We start from the raw sequence: 20,792 nt of genomic DNA, 5'->3' as shown, positions 1-20,792 counted from the left end.
GATCCTGGCCCAGTCCATGGTATTTAAAGGTGCTCAAATATGTCAGCCTTGTGTCGGTAGATTTACTGGCACAAACTAGAACTCCTGAGAGACATAGTTCTGGCAACTCCGAAAACTGTAAAAGTAGTTAGTGGGACGTATTACATTATTACATTTAGTCTCCCTATCAGCAGCGTACGGTATGTACAAGGTCATTTAATAGGTCATGGTAATTGTTATGTTGTCTAATAATGCTGAAGAACAGAAAATCCACAATATGCATTGGAAGGCTGAGGTAATGTGCAGCCCAAATGGTAGCATCAAACGGGGTTGGGAAGCAGGAGTTAACAGCAGGGGAAAAAATCAGTATTCAGTGACAGATAGCACAGCTTCTTTCTGAAAAGTCAGACATCAGTCTAGCAGTGACTTGAGAGGCATTGTCATCATATACAGAATGAATGGGATGAGTTTGAAAATAGAAATATATGTTGGAGCATACTTATTATTGTTTATTTAATTTTTAGATTTTAGGGGAGGGTGAAGAGGCCTTACACTCCCTTCATCTCATGGGCTACTCCTGATTTGAAATCCTGTGACACACATTACTGAAGACCATTATCAGGTTGCTCCTGTTAGTGACCTTGTACAGTACGGGGGGAGGGGGGATGTAAGTATCACAACACCCTTCCTATTCACCGGATCTCAGTCCATTGCAATTTAAGAAACTCATATTTGGGTTGTTCCATATTGACTGTACAGTAAGAAAAATGTATAACTAGCCCACCTTAGTCAATACACAATGAAAATGAAAATCTACAACCTGTTTTCCAGTCAATGACCAGGTCAGGGATGGGATAAATGAAACCCCCAACTTGCGGCGAGGATATGAATTGTGCCGGCTGCCAAGGCCTGTCGCACTCCTCTGGGGCAATGATTAATGACTGACAGATGAAATGAAATGATAGTGGAGAGTATTGCTGGAATGAAAGATGACAGGGAAAACTGGAGACCCGGAGAAAAACCTGTCCCACCTCTTCTTTGTTCATCACAAATCTCACATGGATTGACCGGGGTTTGAACCATGGTGAGAGACCAGTGCACTGCCACCTGAATCACGGAGGCTCCAATCAATCCAATCAATACTGATCTGCATTTAGAAGACATAATTGTGTCTTAAAAGAAACCTGGTATATATTCGTTGTCTTCTTTTTCTACTTCTTCTTCCACTTTTCCCATATCTGTGGGGGGTCATGGGTGCAAAATTTGTCACACATATGGATTCTGAACTGTTTTATGGCCAGATGTTCTCCCTGATGCTAACCCTATATGGAAGGACGTAATCACTATTGTGTGTTTCTGTCATAGTTGCAGTGTGATATGTTGTCTGAATATGAAGAGGAGAGCATCGGTACAAACATACAGTCCCTGAGCTCATGAGGAATTCCATTGTTAGACATGTGGAGAAAGGTGTGGAGGAAAGGGAACCAGGATATTGTTATCCAGGAATTAGATTAAGGCAGATGTTGAGGAAAGTAGAAGAGAAGGAGGAGGGGAAAGGAGAAGGTGGTAGTGTTTTACGTTAGTACCAACAATGTAAGACAAGCAAGTATAAGTACCAACATAGTTGGGAATGTGTGGGATCTGGTAAATGCAGCATGTTACAGTGCGTAAAAGAGAAAAATGTTCCACCTTTTCAATACAATAACACTGTTGCATGAATCAATGTAGCAACATATTTAATTTATTAAGGGACCGGGCCTTTGTTTAGGGTACTGATAATTTCAATGTCTTGGTCTAATGTAGTGAAATGATGTTTTACGTCTTGCTTGTGTTGCTCTATTGCGGAGAATTTATTGTATCTTATCGCGTTAACATGTTCTGAATATCTAATTTTGAAGCTGTGTCCAGTTTGTCCAATGTAAGAAGAATCACAGGTGTTGCATTTAAAACGGTATACGCCAGATTTTGAAAATATATTAGTTCTGTTTATAGATTTGGAGTTATAAATTACATCCATGTTTCTATTGTTAGTTCGAAAGGAAATTTTGGAATTATGTTTTTTAAAGATATTGGCAATGCGTCCGACTCGTTGGCTGAATGGTCAGCGTACTGGCCTTCGGTTCAGAGGGTCCCGGGTTTGATTCCCGGCCGGGTCGGGGATTTTAATTGCTTCTGATTAATTCTTCTGGCTTGGGGACTGGGTGTATATGTCCGTCCCAACACTCTCCTCATCATATTCAGACAACATACTACACTACCAACCACCACAGAAACACGCAATAGTGCTTACATCCCTCCATAGGGGGTTGGCGTCAGGAAGGGCATCCGGCCGTAAAAACAGGGCCAAATCCACATGTGCGACGCAGTTTGCACCCGCGACCCCACAGGTGTGGGAAAAAGTGGCAGGAAAAGATGAAAGATATTGGCAATGCAGTAGATGTTTTCATTGAAAGTGAAGGTAGAGTAAGCGGCTGATTTAGGATTGTCATTTGATAGTGTTGTATTTGTTCGGTGTTTAAATTTATTGATTATTCGTTCAATAAAAAATCTGCTGTAACCATTAAATTTAGCGATGGAACGTATGATATTAAGTTCAATTTTCGGTTCTTACTTCCTCTTGTACTTCATGACAAGGCTAAATTAAAGTGAGCCTCATAATAATACTTACCTTACCATTTTCACTTTTCTATTACTTATTTTTAATTTCTTTTCTTTTCCTTATATCTCAAAAAATCCATATCAGTACTAATAGTCTCATATTCTAAGAGTTTTTATATATACCACTATCCACCCTTTGAAGTACTAAAACAAAATCATATCATTTGTTACCTAGCAACAAAATTGTATTCCTTGAATAAAAACAATTGTGAACTATACTGCATAATTTTTTTAACCTCAAGATCAACAAGAGTGCTCAAGAACCTCTACATGAACTATTTTTAATTCAAGAAAAGTGTCATAAGTGTTACAATTGTGTTGACTTCTTGCCATTTTTGTGTAGGCTGATGATGACATGGACAGATGTCGAAACCAGTCCCTTAATAAATTAAATATGTTGCTACATTGATTCGTGCAACAGTGTTATTGTATTGAAAAGGTGGAACATTTTTTTCTTTTTAGCATTGTAACTATTAGTTCAATACGGATCAGTGATGAAATTTTTAACTTTAAAAAAATGCAGCATGGGTTAAGTTTAAGGGAGCGGAGATTGTAATCAGTGGAAAACTGTGTAGGAGGGATACTAACTGGAAGGTGATTGGAGATTTAAATGAGACTATGAAGTGGGTATGTGGGAAACTGGGAGTGAGATTTCTAGATCCTAATGGGTGGGTAGGAGATAGGGATCTGCGCTCAGATGGCCTTAACTTAAACCGCAGTGGTACGTATAAGTTAGGAAATTTGTTTAGAAGGGTTATAGAGAGGTACATTCAGAGAAATGGGGTGGTCTAGGTAGTGGTGATAAGGTTACAAGAATTCGGCAGTCAAGTAGGGATGACATAAAAATGTTAATGTTGAACTGCAGAAGTATTGTGAAGAAAGCAATAGAATTAAGTAATTTAATATATATATAGTTACCAGATATTGTAATAGGAGTTGAATCATGGCTAAGAAATGATATAATGCATGCAGAAATCTTCTCACAGAACTGGAGTGTGTATCGTAGAGATAGGATAGGAATGGTAGGAGGTGGAGGGGTATTAATTCTGGTAAAAGAAGATTTTAAACTACGAAAACGTTAAAGATGACAGACATTCAATTCTAGGTGCAAGGCTCATCTCTAAAGATAAGAGGCAATAATTGGAGTGTATAGACCAGGAAAGGATAGCGCTGACGCTGATTCAGAATTATTTTATAAGATAACCAGCTATGTGGGAAATGATATGGAAAGGAATGTGATTGAAGCAGGTGATCTCAATTTACCAAATGTCAATTGGGAAGGTAATGTGAATGACAGGAAGCATGACTAACAAATGGCAAATGAGATAATATGGGAGGGACGCTGATTCAGTAAGTGACGGAACCAACTAGAGGGAAGAATATTTTGGATGTGGTGCTGGTAAAACCAGATGAGTTCTATAGAGAAACCAAAGTAATGGATGGTATTAGTGATCACGAAGCTGTTTTTGTCATAGTTAAAAATAAATGTGATAGAAAGGAAGGTCTTAAAAGTAGGACTATTAGGCAGTACCATATGGTTGATAAAACAGGCATGAGGGAGATTTTAAAAAGCTACTTTGATCAGTGGAAAATGGATAGTAAAAAAATATAAACATACTCTGGGATGGTTTTAAAGCAATTGTTGAGGAATGTGGAAACAGGTTTGTACTTTTAAAGGTGGTAAGGAATAATAATAATGTTATTGACTTTATGTCCCACTAACTACTTATTTTACAATTTTTGGAGATGCCAAGGTGCCAGATTACTCCTGCAGGAGTTATTTAACATGCCAGTAAATCTACCGACATGAGGCTGTCATATTTGAGCACCTCCAAATTCAACCAGACTGAGCCAGGTCGAACTTGCCAAGCTGGGGCCAGAAGGACAGCACCTCAACCATCTGGAGTCACTTAGCCTGCATGGTAAGGAATGCTAAAGATCCACTATATCATAACAGAGAAGTAAAAAGATTAAGAAAGAGGTGCAGGTTGGAAAGAAATGGAGTTAGAAATGCTGTGTAAGTAAGGAGAAATTGAAGGAACTTATTAGGAAACTGAACTAGCAAAGAGATCAGCTAAGGATAACATGATGGCAAACTTAATTGGCATTCATACAAATTTTAGTGAAAAATGGAAGAGTATGGTATTTGCTTTATATTGCATCAACACAGGTAGGTCTTATGGCAACAATGGGATAGGAAAGGTTTAGGAATGGGAAGGGTGATCCGTGGCCTTAATTAAGGTGTGCCTGGTGTGAAAATGGGAAACCACAGAAAACCATCTTCAGGGCTGCTGACATTGGGGTTCAAACCCATTATCTCCTGGACGCAAGCTCACAGCTGCACACCCCTAACTGCGTGGCCAACTTGCCCGGAGGGGTATGTATAGGTCCTTTAAGGCAGAAACCCAAGAAAGACATTTTGGGAATCATCAATGGACAAGGGGGAGTGTGTATGTGAGGATCTTCAAAAGGCAGAAATATTCAGTCAGCAGTAAAGATTGTTGGTCACAAGGATAAAGTCCAGATAGAGGAGATGACTAATACCAAAGTAGTATGGTATTAAAATTTACCTACAATAACTACAACATTTACAGTAAGATACTAAATTTGAAAACTAGAAAAGCAGTTGGAATGGATAAGATTACAGGGGATATACTAAAGACAATGGGTTGGGAAACAGCACCATATCTGATGTACTTATTTGATTATTGTTTGCATGAAGTAGCTATACCAAATGAATGGTGAGTTGCTATAGTAGACCCTGTGTATAAAGGAAAGTGTGATAGACATAAAGCTGAAAATTACAGGCCAGTCAGTTTGACATGCATTGCATTTAAGCTTTAGGAAAGCATTCTTTCTTATTATATTAAGACATGTTTGCAAAATTAATAACTGGTTTGATAAAAGATAGTTCAGGTTTAGGAAAAGTTACTCCACTGAAGCTCAACATGTACGATTTGTCCTTGACTAGGCCAGCTGCACCTCATTCCTGCCACTCCATGCTTGCTTGTTTTGACTCTGGGATGTAATGATGAACCCAAGTTTCATCAGAAGTTACAGTGTAATGCAAAAAATCATAACCTTCCTCCTCGTAGCGATTCAGATGCCTCCAACAAACAAACATCCTGGCGGATTTTTTTTTTTTTTTTTTTTTTTTTTTTTTTTTTTTTTTTTTTTTTTTTTTTTTTTGTTCCTGGGTGAGGAGACGAGGAACCCACAAGGCAGATAATTTTCGATGGTTGAGTTCATCATTGATGATGGCTTGAACACTTCCAAAGCTTATTCTTATGAGTGAAGAAATTTCAGAAATGTTTATGTGCCGATCTTCTTCAATAAGGTCACATACAGCACGAATGTTGTCTTGCAGTAATGCTGGTCCATGGCTGTCTTTGGTGGGGCTCATTTTCTACTTTTTCCCATCCTGCCAAATTTTTTTTTGTGCCATTCATACATCTGGGTCCTTGAAATAATTTCGTCCCCAAATTGTACACGGAGTCTTCTCCAAATTTCCGAAGCTTTGGTGTCTTCTTTCGTAAGTAACGCCAGTAACTTGATGATGATGCGCAGCGCAATGGACATGTGTTCATCTTGTTCGCTCATGGTGTACTGAAGCGAGCGGTCACTCTGTGGTGTGTGACCCATCAAGACCCCTACTCTGGACATCCCCACCAACATCCTCTCAAAGCCCTACCTATTTCCATTTGCTACCAGAGCCACTAATTTTAAATTCTGGTTTATATTTGATGCACCTAGCACAAAGTCACCAGCAAAAACAAGCATTTATTGCCTAGTCAACTTCTTATAAACCTTTCCCGTGATTGGCGTTACCCTATAAAATTACGAAATGTTATAGTTATGTAAATTTATAATGTTTATATTAATTGAAAAACACAACTAAATTAATATTACACATCGCGCGCGATCCTAGATCATATTTTTAACTAGGGTTGCCACCTGTTCCGTATTGTATGGGACATCGCGTATTTGAGGTGAAAATTTTGCATCCCGTAAAAACGAGTGTTTGTCCTCCTTTGTCTCTAAATATTTCAAAATCCGTATTTGATTTTTTGAGTGCCATTAAAGTTCAAAGTAGATCCAGTATTTTTTTCTCTTTTGAACCTCGGAAGAAGAAAATCTATTTCTAATATTGTAATGTTTTTTATGTATGTTTTACCATACCTAATGCATTGTACTGTATGTACTGTTAAGATGGTGTAAGTTTATTTTACGAATTTCTGTAATTATCTTATTCTGTTAATGAAACTAAGTATAACCTAATTGAAATTGGTACCTTGCATTCTGGAGATAGTCGGTTCAAACCCCACTGTCAGCAACCCTGAAGTAGTTTTCCCATTTTCACATCAGACAAATGCTGGGGCTGTACCTTAATTAAGGCCAAGGGTGCTTCCTTCCCACGCCTAGCCCTTTCCTATTCCATCGTCGTCATAAGACCTATCTGTGTCGGTGCGACATACAGCAAATTGTAAATTAAATTTAAAATCAAATTTTTGGTACCTTTATTTTTACAGTATTTATGAACTGTCCCTTATTTTTGTGAAAAATCACATATTTTTAGGTAAATGTCCCTTGTTTCTTATATCAGAAAGTGGCAACCCTATTTTTAACATCACTTCTGAATGCAGCAATTCTTGCTGTACATATGAAGTTATTCTTGTAACTTAAATAATACAGATTTCTGTCTTTCACTATTAGATTTCTTATTTTCATTAAATAATGATGAACACACATAGTTGGTATTCATTGTTATCAGCGAGTATTTTATCTTTGTAGAATGCCTATGTTTGGACCAGATAAAAACCAGGGGTGTTCAGTAGAATTACATTTTTGAAAAATAACACAAAAGATTGGTGTTCTCTCACTATATCGGTGTTACCTCACTCTACAGTAGTTTATCAGACAGTGCTCTGTTATGACTAGAGACGGGAATTATAGGCACGAATAGGTTAGAATGCAAACGTATTTGAAGAAGACGCAAGTGTAATCTAGCTGCTCTACAGTTATGTCGGGGAGTTGCATAAATTTTAGGGGTTCTGTTTGTCCAGATCGATAATATATATGCAAATCTCACCGCAGAACCATCATGCGGGTAACATGCACCTGCGCCTTGGTTAAATACGTTTGCATTTTAACCTATTTGTGCCTATAATTCCCGTCTCTAGTTATGACCATTGTCAATTGCTCTTCCAGAAGGCAAGCTACAATTTCAGGGTAAGAAGAAAAATTAAATTATTTAGCCATGGTGGTGAAAACATAATAGCATGTAAAAGTATATTATTCCTTTATTTAAATAGATATCTATTATGTACAAGCAGAATAAAATCATAAAAAATGTAACATCATAAAAATATATTAGAATAACTGGTTTTAAATTCTTTCAAGGTTGTAATTTGTAAAGAAAGTAGGATTCTTCAAATAGCTTTTCTAGAAGATGCATGATGAGAAAGTTGTTCTTCAATATACTGTAATATCTCTCTTTGTACCAAATTCGATGCTTTTTGATTGGGTATTTAATTATTCTCTCTTATAATTATACAGGAATATTATGTAATATATGTAATGAATTATGTACTGGATATCTATTGTCACTTACTACTCAATCACATAGCTGATAACAACATTGAGGAGTATTGAGTCATATGTATTTTGTGCTTGAATGAGAACTAACATTATCCAGTGCAATAATTTTCTGATTTAGAACACTTCTAAATTAAATTTCTGTTTAAGTTATAAATGAAACAACTTTACAAAGTTTTAGGTGCTCATTCTGTATCAGACTAAGTTGAAGAAAGGTACAGATTTTCCTTTTGGCTCAGGATGTGTCGATGACACTATCCAATTTGTAAAAGTTCATGTTCGTGACCGAATGTGCATGAAGATTATACTCCGATGCATTGTAAGATCTTCTAAAAGGAGAAATATTTTTAGTGTGAGAAGAGGCAGCAGGAGAAAGAGGAGACTAAGATAAACAGGAAAATACAAAAGGACAAGTATAATCTTCACATCTTCAAACAGATGGACTCTCCTTATCAATCCTAGTCCTTCTACACTTACTTCTTCTCAGTCCCTCATGAACTAATCTCTGCTTTTTGGCTTCGTCAAGAGGGTGGATATCACTCACTGAGGGGCATGTTGACAAATCTTTGATCTTGATGTGGTCAGGAGGAAGTCAGATGCAGAAGAAGTGGAATAATAATGTTTGTCCAACCCTTCTCCTGTTTCTCTATGGGGTTGGGTATGAGGTGAGATTAATCTGTCGTGACAGGTTTTTATGATTGGATGCCCTTCCTGACGTCAACCTGAACAGAGGAGTTAATGAGATGAAATGAATGACGTGATATATGACATTAGGAAGGAAGTACAGTATTTATCTCATTCTTTGTTTCTAATAACAATATTATTGGTTTTATGTCCCACTAATTACTTTTACAGTTTTTGGAGACACTGAGGTGCTGGAATTATGTCCTGCAGTTCTTTTACATAGCTGTAAATCTACTGACTTGAGGCTGACATATCTGACCATCTTTAAATATCACCGGACTGAGCTGGGATTGAACCTGCAGACTCAGAATGCCAGCGCTCTACTGTTTGGGCTACTCTGCCTGGCCTTTCTGTGCTTCTTTTCATGTTCTTATCTCTCTATAGATAATATAATGTGTATACCAAAAAGCATGCCATGCCATTACCATGATAAAAACACATAGTCACAAAGGTGACTGGAGCTTGAATCTCAGCCAATGTAAATGGAATTTTTGAAGTGAAAAGCCATATCAGTATGATTACAGTGTATGGGAGTCTCATCAGGATTACTTGATTTGAGAACTGGAAAAGATCCAAAAAAAAGAAAGCAACATGATTTGTTTTGGGTGATTTCCAATAAAAGAGTAGTGTTACTAAAATGTTGCAAACTCTAGGCTGGGAAGGGAAGACTTGGGAGTAAGGAGATGAGCTACTTAGTGGTATGTCTCAAGCTGTCAGTGGAGACATGGCATAGAATGACATTAGCTGGTGAATAAGTTTGAATGAAGTTTCTAAAAGTAGGAAGATCAAGATGGAATTCAAGTGGGAAAATTGGGGCAAATATTTGTTTATAGAAAGAGGAATTAGAGATTGGAATAATTTTCCAAGGGAGATGTTCGATAGCTTTCAAATTCTTTTGAAATCGTTTAACAAAAGACTAGGTAAACAACTGACAGAGAATGTGCCACCGGGGTGACAGCCCTAAATGCAGATCAGTAGTGACTAACTGATCTGTTTTTACATATCCATGTAATAATGAGACTAATATAATCCTGTAAAACTGCAAGCAAATGACATTTTATCTGTAAGGAGAACTTTATTCATTGCTGTAGAGCAGGCCTGTATAACTTGAAACCCTTTGATGGCCAAACACAATTTGAACCACTGGACTGCCAGGTCAGTTTCAACCTTGAATCTTATACTACTGTCATGGACAAAAGTACACACACCCAACTTAATAAATCAATAAAAAGTTTATCCATTGTCTCACATAGAAACAAGCTACACCAAACTTTATCTTATTTTATTCTGTGTTTAATTATGTGGAGTAGAAATTTTTATCGTACCCAGTTAAAATTTTAATGCACGTTGAACATTTCCAAAGGAGCACTCACTTTGTTAAGTCATAACTTTAAAAGTATTGATCTGATCAATACCAAACTTTAATATGTTTTAAAGTAACTTATTGTTGATCTGTATAACAAGTTTCTTTTTCATCTGATATTTGTAAAAAGTTTGTTGCCAGTTTTGTGATACAACATTTTCTCATTACTGGGTGATCAAAGCTATGAAAAGTTTGGATTGTTACGAAGCTTCTAAGAATGAAAATGAAAAAAATGAAAACTGCTTTTTTGTCTGTATGCAATTGTTGATTTTATATTGATTTATATTTAATTGGGTGGTTGTGTGAGAAGAACGCAATCTACCAGCTGGCGAGAACAATGCACTTGGCCCTGAAAACCCTAGCGACGTTGCCGCGTTGAACATCAATTGGGCATTCCGTGTTGTTGTTTTGTCACTTGTTTAAAACCTTTACTGGACAAAGGCTCGATATATCAACGATAGAGTTACATAGTATATCTTGTATTTCATTGTAAGTTCCGGCTTATGAGAAGGACCTCTTTGTTTCATTAGTGATCAATGCATCAGTGCACTTTGAAGAATTATTTGGAAACTTACTTTTTTTTTTAAGTAGGGAAGAAGTAATTGTTTCTTCAAAATGTCTCGTTTCCATGTGAACTTTAGTAAGAGGGTACAGATTATGCTGTCGCTAATAACTCCGGTCAGCTGAGCGTGCAGAGCACAATAGCATTCCTCCACAGTGAAATCTGATAGCGTGCAGATCAATATGGTAAAGGTAAAAACCTGCGTTTTCTCTAATTTTTAAAAGTAAAGTACCATTTTGCTTCACCTTTACTCATGAGGGCTTTGGACCACCAATGGCAGATTTAAAAATGGTGCGCCAGCTGAAAAGCTGTTGTCATTGTACTATAACACAGTATTTACAAGTTTTCACTGCCTATTTGCAGAATTCAAACTTTAAAAATCAATCAAGAAATCAAATGTTTGAAAGATTTACAGTGCTCCTTCTTCAGTCATTAGCATAATCACTGTCTGATGAATCAGATGAACTGTTGTTTAAATTTATTACAACACGATCAGTAGTAGGGACATCTTCTATGAGCGCATCTTTCTCCCAATAATGTTTCTCGATTTTATTGGTGTGTCCAATGCATTTTTTCCATAGCTTGAGAGTAAAGGACCTCAAGGCTTCTTGGCACAGATCCTGTATCAGTTCCATTGAACTTCCTCTCTGCCTGGTTAGACATATTCACTTCAGCTATCTTATGTTTTACATATGCCCATAACTCTATGGGGTAGCTCACAATGAGCAACTAACAGCCAGATGAGTCAACGTTAGGACGAACATGCTTGTGAACTGCTCGAGTTTCTTTTTGAGTGTCCAGAAGTGCAGCTTGGAGTGAACAATGAGCTCCGCTTTAGACATTTTTTTCAAAATTCTGGATTCCTGGAGGAAATTCAGTGCCCTAGCTGTGATCCACATAATAATTTGATTGGCTTTTCCTGGGCAACAAAATTTTAAGCCCCTACAATGTGTGCCAAAAGATCCTTTACTCTTGTCAGACTCCATGGCTGAACGGTGAGTATGTTAGTTTTCGGATACAAGGGTCCCAGGTTTGATTACTGTCCAGGTTATTGAAATTTATCTTCACTCAGGGCCAGGTGATAGGGCTTATTCGAAGTGTATCCTCTCTTCAAGGTATTAATAGTGGTAATGCTGGGATGCGTTCAACTTTTGAAACGTCTTATAATTAAAGTTTCAGGTGATCGGGGGGGGGGGATATCACTTTTCGTCATCTACCATGTTATTCCATTATTCCACTTTTTCACCCCACAACACAACACATTCATTGTGAAGTAGCTCTACATGATTCAAAGCTGATATAGAGCAATGACGGATTCAGTTGGCGCAGCAAATAGGCCAATTGGGCAACACTGCTCGGCCGATATACTGCTTTCTTCTCTCAAAACCACTCAATTAAATATAAATCAATATAAAATAAACAACTGTATGGAGGCAAAAAATAGTTTTAATTTTAGCCTGACATTCTCATGAGCTTCATAACAAGTCTTTTTTTTTTTTGCAGCTATGATCACTCAGTAATGAGACAATGTTTTTTCACAAAATTTACAGAACCTTTTCCATAAACAACAGATGAAATAAAACCTTGGTATACAGATCAACAATAAGTTACTTTAAGATGTATTACAGTTTGGTAACGATCAGATCAATACTTTAAAGTTATGAATTTTCAAATTGAGCACTCCGTTGGAAATTGAAAAAAACACTGGCAGTTTTTTTTTTTTTGTTCAGCCTCTATTAAAATTTTAACTGGGTACAATAAAAATTTCTGTTCCACATAGTTAAACATAGAATAAAATAAGTTAAATTTTGATGTAGCTTGTTTCTATGTGGGATAAAGGATAAACGTTTTATTAATGTATTAACTCGGGTCTCTATACTTTATTTCATGACGGTAGTCTACAGCAGCTAAATTAAAGTAAATTTGATAGATCTACAGTAGGCTAAATACTATTTGGGCTGGGCTGAGAGGCTCAGATGGTTGAGGCGCTGGCCTTCTGACCCCAACTTGGCAGGTTCGATCCTGGCTCAGTCTGGTGGTATTTGAAGGTGCTCAAATACGTTAGCCTTGTGTCGGTAGATTTACTGATATGTAAAAGAACTCCTGCAGGACCAAATTCCGGCACCTCGGCGTCTCCGAAAACTGTAAAAAGTAGTTAGTGGGACGTAAATCCAATTACATTCATTTTATCAATTAAATACTACTTTATATATTTCATTTTATAGGGAGTTACAATGAAAGCTCAAAGCAGAAATTATTGGGATGGAGAAGCCACTCTTCTAGCAGACTTGTACAAGCTGGCAACATTCTTCAAATCTTGGCAATTGATCCCAAGCACTTCTAAGACTGAGGTTTCATGTTTACATCTCTCCAACCATCTAGCAACCTACAGGCCAACTGAAATATTTCTGAAATATTTAACAATTTTTCATGTACCTAGTCAAGTTTGCTCACAATTATCATGGGCAAAACAAATGATTCCTCACAGAATGTGTTATACTAATTTTACTGTGCATGCTGAGGTCCAATTTCACCAGAAAATGACAGATGCACTTGCCAATCACTACTGCATCATCTGGCCTTAAACTTTATTTCAGTAGACCTTTTCGACCATCCTCTTTTCAACTCAGTTATTTTACTAGCTCGTACACTTTTTTGGGACATGTGGATTTTTACTGAGGGCCACAGTACTGGAATAAAATGGTAAGATGTATTCTACATCAGAAGAAACACAATAACAGAAGCTTCATGTGGAAGAAATGATGTTATGCTGGTTACAAGTGTATATTAGGCTTGATCTCATAAAAAATGAACAGAATCTATCTGGGCAAGATTTAGTCTAGCTCCCATCTAAAACCTATGCTGGTCTGGTTATGAACTTCACAGTGCTGATAATTTCATCACAAAGACTGCAGTCAATGTCGATTCTGAGGGGCCACATCAAGATAATGATCAAGGAAGCAATGGATCAACATAATAAGAGAGGACATGAACAAAGCTGCATGTCTTCCAGAGATGTGGTGGATCATGCCAAATGGTAAGCCATGTGCAGAAGAGTAAACCTTTCTATGGGGGAAAGAAGGAGAAATAGTCTTCTCTAGGGTTGTATTTTGGCCAGTTTGGATGGTATAACTTTCTCCAAGTTAATTTCACATTTATCACAATTTATATCACCTTAATTTGCTATGCTCGACCAGAATAAGTTTCCTACCAACCACTGTTGAGTTATTTATCAATGCTCTGGGCTATAAAGAGATACCTATCATTACTCATGAACAATGTGACAAATTCACACACTTCATGGTCACTAGAAAATGTGTAATCTATTCCTCTATATAAGCCCCTACTGCAGTGAAGTGGTGATACACACCAAACTGTAAATTCAGGGGCTCACTGGGAATGTGCAACATCACCAGCATCAAAGTTAGTTCCATCAATAGGTCACCTGTCACTGACTCATCTCTCTGTGCACAGTTACATTACACTGAAAGGTAGTTTCATTTCTTGACCTCCCTCCACACTTTTTTGATGAGCTGCAGTGTGTATGATGTGATTTCTGTGACTCAGTACTACGGAGACTCTTGTTGCGGCCATGGCCACTGGCAATTTCAAGCTGACCCATCACCTGAAACACAAATTTAACAGACTGAAGACAGATGTGATAAATGGTGAATAGAGTATTAAGCAAAGGATACTGGAGTGTTGAGCAGTGTAAGCCTTTCCCTGATATCTTGCACTCTTAAATGAAATTATTAACAGTAACATGAAATTAACCACTGTATGATGTCACTGATGCATTCCCTTGTCCTAAGGAAAGAAGGAGGATGATTTTGTTCCTGTCACCAAGATGTATGAATTGTATATCTCACATCTGTTAGAAACAATCTAAGAATTAATATTTTGCCATGGTTGTTTTATTAACTACTTTTTAACAATTTTAACAATGTTGAAATAAAAAAAAGGAACTGTGAAGAAACCAGTGGAGGCCATAATTTAGGTACAGCTCAGTCATGAATCTGGAGTGAGAAAGGGGAAACTATGGAATCCATTTTTTGAGTTGCATATATTGGGGTTTGAATCCATTATCTTCTGCATACAATTTAGAGCTATACAACGTGCACTGCACAGCCAAATCACTTTGTTCATGGTTATTAACAGTGACATTAGGGTCACAATATTTTATATAGATTGCACAGTCTTTGCCAATACTCCATTCTGTCAGTTAATGAAACAATTTGTTTAAATTTTTAATTGTTACTATTTGCTTTACATCACTCTTCTTCGTATCCATCAATCACCTATCACGACTGTTCTGCAGTTAGGGCTTTTGCGCAGGTGCCAGATTTCCTACAATTTGTTAATCTAGTATTTTCTTAACTGATTTGAAACAAGTTGGAAATTTATCGAAGATCTCCTTTGTTATATGATTCCAATCCTTAATTCCTCTCCTTAATTCCCCATCCTATAAACAAACATTTTTGTCCCACTTTGTCCTCTTGAATCCCAACTTTATCTTCATATTTTAATACTACTTTAATAAAAGTCCACTCAAGCTTCTTCATGTACTAATATCATTCCATGTTATCTTCCTGCTGACAACTTGGAACATACCACTTAGTCAAGCTGTTCATCTGCTTACTTCCAAGTCTTCCCAGCTCAAACTTAGCAATGTTTTTGTAACAATACTCTTTTGTTGGAATTCACCCAGGACAAATCATGCTGCTTTCCTTTGTATCTTTTCCAGTTATTTAATCAAGTAATCCTGGTGAGGGTTGCATACACTGGAACCATGCTCTAATTGGGGTTTTACCAGTGACTTATAGTAAAACTCGGTTAAGAAGTTCACACACAAAATGTTTTCCCGCCTAAGACGTGTGACATTCTTGGTCCCTTGATTGGTTGCATTAAGATATATGTTTTCCCATTTAAAGTATTCTGGTATAAACATTTTCCCTGTTAAGCAGTTCAGATTTTAGAGCCCCTAGATGTATAAAATGTCCGTGCAATACAGCTCATAGTGAGAACTCTCCCGTCTGCGCAGGTTGCACTCTCTTTGACTGTTTGTACGCTTGCAGCGAGTTCCTGGCATAACCGAGCCAGTCCATGCTTGCCAAGGCTATGTGATTTCACACTGTGACGACACCATCACCAGCTCTCTTACACACGCACTCACACACATTCAATATGATATTTAAGTCACAAAATATTTCCATGTTACGATAGTAACATTTGATATTGGCAGTATTGCTCAGACAATGTCAAACCTGGAAGTAAGGAAAGAGCAGTAATGAATTAATGATCAATAAAACCTTCATTACTCTTATTATATGTGGATGCATTATGTACCAAAACTGCAAATATCGAATAACCAGTAACATTCTGATATCGGTAGTAGTAGTAGTAAGATTTATTAAAAAGTAAGTCATCCGTCCTCCAGTGAGGGTGACCACAAAGGTCCAGAATATACAACTTACAGTATGTGATTATAATAATGAAATAATATCTTTTCTGGAAAGTTCAGCGTAAGGAGATTGTGATTTCAAGCAATGGTGGTTCGTGCATGAAGGGCTTTTGTGGTGTGATATTCAGTTATACAATGCTGTCATTATTTCGGCTGTAAACATTTTGCTTTTCTATTTTCAAGAAAATGGCAAAGGCTTTCAGACTGTGGCTGCTGTCCAGCTAGCATGATGGTTTCTCTTTAGTTGTGATGCACTCAGACTGTGGCAGGAGAACCCTCAGTAGGTCCCTAAACTTTGAAAGTGTGCGGGGTGCGGGAGGAGCCAGAGCCAGGAAGGATGATGTGGGCTTGTCGGGGGAAGGTAGAGTGCAAGCAGCAAGCAGGTGTAAGCGCTGAACGGCGGAGCCCTCAGTAGGTCCCTAAACTTTGAAAGTGTGCGGAATGCAGGAGGAGGCTGGAAGGACGATGTGTGCTTGTTAGGGTAGGAAGAGTGAACGGGGTGTGAGCGCTGAATGGCGGAGCCCTCGGCAACATCGCCAACCACTTTACAATGTACCTAGGCTTTTTGCCCCCACGTCTTACATTAATTGTTGTTAGAGATTAATTCTAAAACAAAGCAATGAATTCCATTATACTGACTTTTTAAACAATTCAGTTCTATAAAGAAGCTACAATAAAGTTTTAAAATGTAACCATAACATGACAGCACTATTTGTAGGGTGATAACATTGTTAAAAACATTTTTCTGCTTTGAAATTTGAACAAGGGAAGAGAAATTCGGGAGTGCACTGTTTATTTAATATTGGTTGTTATTATCACTTGTGATTGTGATCAGTGAACCAGTGCAGTGCCATAGTACTCAGGATTTCTATTCATCCAATGTTGTTGTTGTTGTTGTCATTGTTGTCGTTGTCATCGTCGTCGTTGTCGTCGTCGTCGTTGTAGCTGCCTCTGTGGATCAGCGGTAGAGTGTCGGCCTCCAGATCCCAAGATAGCGAGTTCAAACCCGGCAGAGCTGGTCAGATTTTTGAAGGGCGGAAAAAAGTCCATTCGACACTCCATGTTGTAAGATGTCGGCATGTAAAAGATCTCTGGTGACACATTTGGTGTTTACCCGACAAAATTCATTAAATCTCAGCCATAGACACCCAAGAGAGTTTCGGTTTACTCGGTCTGACATCTAGTGGGGGCCTAGAGTAAAACGGAACGTCGAAATTGACGAGCAGACAGCCAGATGGCGTCAAATTGAAATGTCTGCACATGGTAGTTGAGGCCATACGATTATTACTATTATTATTATTATTATTATTATTATTATTATTATTCATCTAAAAGTATCGTGGTGCTGGTCAGTGCAAACTGGACCGATTGGGGAGGGGGAAGTGTTGGTGGGACAGCCCTGTCGGAGTAAAATGTCATGAACCACTACTGATTTCAAGTATAAATGTAATTGTATAATTTACAGAGAATCTCTTATGATCTGTAGTAAGATTTTCTCTGTATCATAAAAAAAAAAAAAAAAAAAAGAAAACATGCATGATATTCTCTCTCCCACCACACATCACATCTTGGCATAAAAGTGAACATTCTTTTTATTTTTACCTTCATACGAGCTAAGCACTGTATTATTTTGTCGCTTCTAATTACACGTATTACATAGCATTATTAGAACATAGCGTGAGGATGCGGAGCCACGAAATAACTCTTATCTAGTCCAGTAGCCCTCATTTATGTCAGTAGTCTCCCATGGTCTAGCCTATCAAAAGCCTTGGGAAGGTCAATAATAAAACAGTTGATTTTACCTCTTGAATCCAAAATATTTGCTGTATCTTGCTGGAATTCGAGAAGTAAGCCTCACTGGAATAACCCTTCCTAATCCTGAACTGCCTTCCACCAAACCAGCAGGATAATGTCTGGTCTCACACAGCTTGGGTATTTCTGACCTACCTTCATTATGTCTACATGATTTCTTTGGCCAGCAAGGTTTCCAGCCCTCTTGCCCATTAAGAACATTTTGGACCAGATTGGACAGCAACTTTGGTCACAGCAACTACAGCAGATCTGGAGCCATCTTCATGAGCTGTGGCAGGATCTTCCTCATGAGAAAATCTGACATCTCTATACCCAACTTTCTTACTGCTTGTCTCCATCCTACTGGTGGTTCAACACTGTACTAGGTCTATTTTGTAATAAATGCTTGGTGTGGTATAATATTTGGATGTTTTTATGTACTACTATGTCCTGTGTCTGTACACACTTACATGCCCCTGCAATGGCTCTTCATGGTGCACAGTTGCTTCTGAAAATGAGTGCAGATAGATATCTGCTATAACAGCATAAGAGGACCAAGTGGAATACAAAAGAACAAAAACAAAGGAAGTGTACAAGACTAAGATATAATCATTGGCCCAAGGAATAAACAACAGGAATAGTAATTAATTTGTGCAAGGAGAGATTTTACCTGGATTACAGTATGAACCAGACGTGGTGTGTCAGGAATATTTGCTTTGTTTCCAATAATGACTTGTGATTCCATCTGCTTCTCCCTGTTTCTCTTCTCTCTTACTGCATTCTCATGCATCAGCAACCTAGGAAAACATGGAAATAAAAGTGCTGAAGAAATTTACTTTTAAGAATGAGAATGTTCAGAGTCCATTATATTTTTCTTAACTCCACCAATATCTTTGTAAACAAATCATGGTGCCAAATAGTTCCTGTATTCATGGAGCTGCTTGTCATAATGTCCAAAGCTCTTTACATGAAGCAAGAACAACAGAAACAATCAGGGGATAAGAAGAAATCTGGATAAGCACAGGAAAAGGGAAAAGCAGTTTATTTTGTTTTCTTTCACAAGTGTGATAACTATGCAACACCATTGTTTTGGTCTTGCCATAGCATGTATCCTTCAAATTCCAGTAAAAGCATTTTTTATATGAAAAGTCATGTCCCTGTGGTTTATATTCTACAGAAAATTATTGTAGGTTTCATCATTTGTGATCACACAATGGTAGGTCTTGTCTAGTTCTCATTTCCTTCTTTCATTTGCTGTCTCTTTATAACAAATAGCACAGCAAATTTTTCAACAGCTTGTATAATACTTTCTGCTTCCTTTATTGCTAAGCCAAGTATTAACCTTTATGCTGCACAATTAGTCACTGACCCTTTCACAAAAAAATGCTATTAACAGGCAAAAAATGAATATTTTTGCATCATCCATATCGTTTGTGATTACGGATATACAGTACATGCGGTTATTCTATGCATGCCTTATGTTGTGATAATAGATGCTATTATCCATTCTGTATATTGCATGATTCTCTCTCAGCAATACCCTGTCAGAACACTGCTATTAATGTGTAACAGCTGATGAAACAGGAGATAACTGGGATTTGAAGGAAGCCTGTTTTAAATGGATGGTGCTGAAAAGTGATATTATTGTGATGCTGAAAAATGTACCAGGTATTCTGTATTTGCAAGCAGTTCTAGGCCTACATCCTTTCAAATTCATAATGTGAAATTTTTTGATCAGTTCTGCAATTTCAAACAATTCCTGAATGAGAGTAACAATGACCCTGAATTTAACTTTGTAGTCAGAAATGGGCAAAGTATTTCAGTTCATGTAGGCTAAGTCAGTTGGTTGTAGTTCAGAGTTATTAAATCCTGCAGAATATTTTTTTCTATACCAGGCCACAATACAAATGTAGAAAAACTATCTTCATTGATCTCACCACAATGGACTGATAATAGGAACTGTTCCAAAGTAGAATCTGTGAAAATCCTCTTAATGGTTCAATATAATCTAAACGAATTTACATGCCAGAACTCCTGAAGACAACTGTCCTCTTTTCTCTCTACTGTATTTACATCTGATCATCCTATACATGCAGCACTGTGCAGCTGTGGCATAGCTCTTGGTAATGTGACCAGTCAGCTGTGGTAATGTAGGAGGAGGCTGATACAAAAATGTTTGGATGTGCTAATATAACTTTTTACATAAATAAAATATAATTTTAATTAACTGTTTTATCATCATTATCTTTGTCAGTTCCCCTTTCCCAGCTGACACTGGGTGGGAGCAAATATGGTTCCTCTCCACTTCGGCCTGTCTCTCCACCATTCCTCATCCAACACTGTGTTCCAGTCCAGGTTCCGTTGTCTTATGCTTTCCTTCACAGAGTCCATTAATCGTTATCTTGGTCTCCCTCACCCTGTCTTCCCTGTCATCTATCCTTTCACTACTTGTCTTGGCAGTCTTTCTTCTTTCATCCACTTGACATGTTCAAACCACCTGAGAAGAAATTGATGTAGAAGAACTGGAATTGATGAGGAGAGAGCCTAAAAGCAAAGCAAAAAGTGAAGTAATCTCTGTAAAGGCCATGATGGCCCTGGGAGGGGTGGAAGGTAAAGGGCGCCACTATCCGTATCCTTGACACTTAGTGGGGTAGAGAGCTTAGCTCTACGTCCTGCCGACTTTGCCCACAGGAATTAAC

The 20,792-nt window shown here is 37.7% G+C and overlaps 1 protein-coding gene across 1 annotated transcript in view; it reads right to left on the bottom strand.

Annotated features, from left to right (window-relative positions):
* Positions 1-12,606: 12,606 nt before the first annotated feature.
* Positions 12,607-20,792, bottom strand: part of CngB (Cyclic nucleotide-gated ion channel subunit B) — a 117,769-nt gene continuing 109,583 nt past the window's right edge. The window contains exons 14-15 of the mRNA XM_067151273.2: positions 18,764-18,890; positions 12,607-14,466 (exon numbers count right to left, since the gene is read on the bottom strand). Of these exons, the coding sequence (XP_067007374.2) occupies positions 14,290-14,466; positions 18,764-18,890 (304 nt within the window). The 3' untranslated portion in view covers positions 12,607-14,289. The remainder of the gene's footprint in view (positions 14,467-18,763; positions 18,891-20,792) is intronic.

This window comes from Anabrus simplex, chromosome 7 (assembly GCF_040414725.1).
Source record: "Anabrus simplex isolate iqAnaSimp1 chromosome 7, ASM4041472v1, whole genome shotgun sequence".
Taxonomy (NCBI): domain Eukaryota; kingdom Metazoa; phylum Arthropoda; class Insecta; order Orthoptera; family Tettigoniidae; genus Anabrus; species Anabrus simplex.
This window is presented reverse-complemented; position numbering and strand designations above follow the sequence as displayed.